The 2,324-nt window shown below is 36.4% G+C and overlaps 1 protein-coding gene across 1 annotated transcript; it reads right to left on the bottom strand.

The window, feature by feature from the left end:
* Positions 1-274: 274 nt before the first annotated feature.
* LOC145685658 (protein GVQW3-like) lies at positions 275-751 on the bottom strand. The gene has a single exon (XM_081758050.1). The coding sequence runs from the start codon at positions 749-751 to the stop codon at positions 275-277; it is 477 nt and encodes a 158-aa protein (XP_081614176.1).
* Positions 752-2,324: the final 1,573 nt, after the last annotated feature.

Below are 2,324 nucleotides of genomic sequence, written 5' to 3'. Positions count from 1 at the left end.
TTGAGAGCATTCCTCTGCGCTTGTTCTGTATTGCACGGCGCAGTTTCTTACGCGTCTCGCAATAAATATCTTTATTGATTGTTACACCTCGTGGTAAAAATTCAATCAGTAAAATGCCTTGTCTGTCCCAAAACACTGTGCACATTACTTTCCGGGGTGTCAAGAATTGCTTTTGTTCAACCTTTGTTGTGTACGAATTTCGTTTCCATTCCATGGATTGCTGTTTCGTTTCAGGGGTTTCATAAACAACCCAAGTTTCATCCCCTGTGACTATTTACGATACAATGTTATCGCCATCATCATGGTAACGTGTCAGAAAATCAGGTGCGCTGTCCATCCGTTGTTTTTTGTGTTCTTCAGAAAGAAGTTTAGTCACCCAACGAACGCAAAGTTTACGAAAACCCAGTATTCCAGTAACAATCTCGTGAAGTACTGTTCGCGAAATTTGTGGAAATTCAAGACTAAGAGAATTAATCGTAAAACTACGGTTGTTAATCCTTTCTACGACTGCACTCACCAGTTCATCAGAAACCACAGATGGACGCCCACATCCTTCTTCGTCATGCACTTGATCACGCTCTTCCTTAAATTGTCGGACCCATTTTCTCACCACTGAATCATTCATTGCATTTTCTCCGTAAACCTCGCAGATTTGTTGATGAATGTCACTTGGTTTTACGTTCTTCGCATTCAGAAAACGAATCACAGATCTAATTTCACAACTGGCGGATTTTTTGGTTGACGCTGCCATTATAAACAATCACTATGACACACAGCACAGAGCTATCTCAAAGTATCGTAATTTCGTTCTATTGGATCGTTAAATAGTAACTACTAGGCATGAGTGAGACTGCGATCCTGGCGCTGCCGACGATAAAAATCGAGACGGAACTTATTTTATGTACTTCCTATCGTATTTGTTAATTTGAGAATCATCCGTTGTCTTTATGTTATTGCAAACCGATATTGTTTGGCAGTAAATAAAAAGAAAAAAAACTTTTCAAGCACAAATATGGATGTCTTAGAGAAAAATAATTTCACTGTAACGTATAGGTCTCTTTCTAGAGATTTTATAAAATTTTCAATAATTTGACCTTTTCATCTTGAGAGTGACCCTAGACGGCTTTTTCAGTTATTGGATCTCGGTATCTACCTAAGGTACGTACTTTATATAACAAATTTGAGTCTCCTAGCTGTTATAGGTAAAAAGTTACCTTGTTTACAGAAAAATGTATTCCAACCCATTTGCGAATTTGTATAGCTCGTACCTTGCCATAAAACTTAATGCTATTTATTACATATCTCAAGTAGCCCTCTCACATTCTCAGAAATTAATATAGTTTTAGAGTTGTATAGTGTACAGTAGACATTAAATTTATAACAGTAAGGTTAGTGATTTAAAAGTGTGGTAGATGTTAGTTTTCACTGGTGGGATTACCTTCAGGTATATCAACTTTTACGACAATTGTTATACAAACATGAGAAAGCGTCACTCATTAGTGCTCTAGTGACGTATTATGCTATTATTAGTGGCAGAAACAATTTGATATTTACCAAATCTACACGGTTTCAGAAACATCAGAGAAATGCCATTGGTTATTGGATCATTAGTGCACATTATTAATATAACACTAACATTTGTTCTCCAATAACGTTAAAGGTATTAGAGATTATTTTCAGGGGAAGCCAACTTGAGACTTGCCGACTTTTATACTGATTGTCCTACGAATATGGGATAAGTATCATCCGTTAGTGCATCGTTAGATCGCATTACATTAACGTTAGTGCTGTAATAGCGTAAGAATTATAAGCGACTTTAGTGGATAACAACTTGAGATTTATCAATGTTTACACTAATTTCTCCAGGAACATGGGATATATCATTCGTTGCTGGATCGTTAGTATACATTAGTGCTCTAATAGTGTACTATTGTTAGAGGTGTTGGTTAATTTAAGATTTATCAACTTTTAAACTAATTGTCCCACAATATTGGCAACTTTATTTTTAGTACGTCATTAGTGCACAATAGGACTAGCACTGACGTTAGTGCAGATTGTTATTATAAAACTGGCGTTAGTGAATTTTGAGTGTTTTAATTATTAGCGATTAAAAACACGGGCCGAATTTGAGTTTTACCAATCTCTTGAAAAAAACTCGAATTCTGAGTGGTGAAACTTGCTGAACTGCCTCGTATCCGGCACATGAATAGTCAACCCAATAGAGAGAACGAAAAACCTCCGTTTTACCGTTGAAAGGTAAAAGGTAAAATACATCATGAAGTAGACGAAGTGAATAGCACAACCAAACCCACACCTGTCTATTG

This window comes from Thermobia domestica, chromosome 5 (genome assembly GCF_964235325.1).
Source record: "Thermobia domestica chromosome 5, izTheDome1.hap1.1, whole genome shotgun sequence".
NCBI classification, from domain to species: Eukaryota; Metazoa; Arthropoda; class Insecta; order Zygentoma; family Lepismatidae; genus Thermobia; species Thermobia domestica.
Note: the sequence above shows the minus strand (reverse complement) of the source record. Positions and strands in the feature narration are given on the sequence as shown.

Excerpts from the sequence above, each read along its gene's own strand:
- LOC145685658 (XM_081758050.1), bottom strand. The coding sequence starts at position 751 with ATGGCAGCGTCAACCAAAAAATCCGCCAGTTGTGAAATTAGATCTGTG.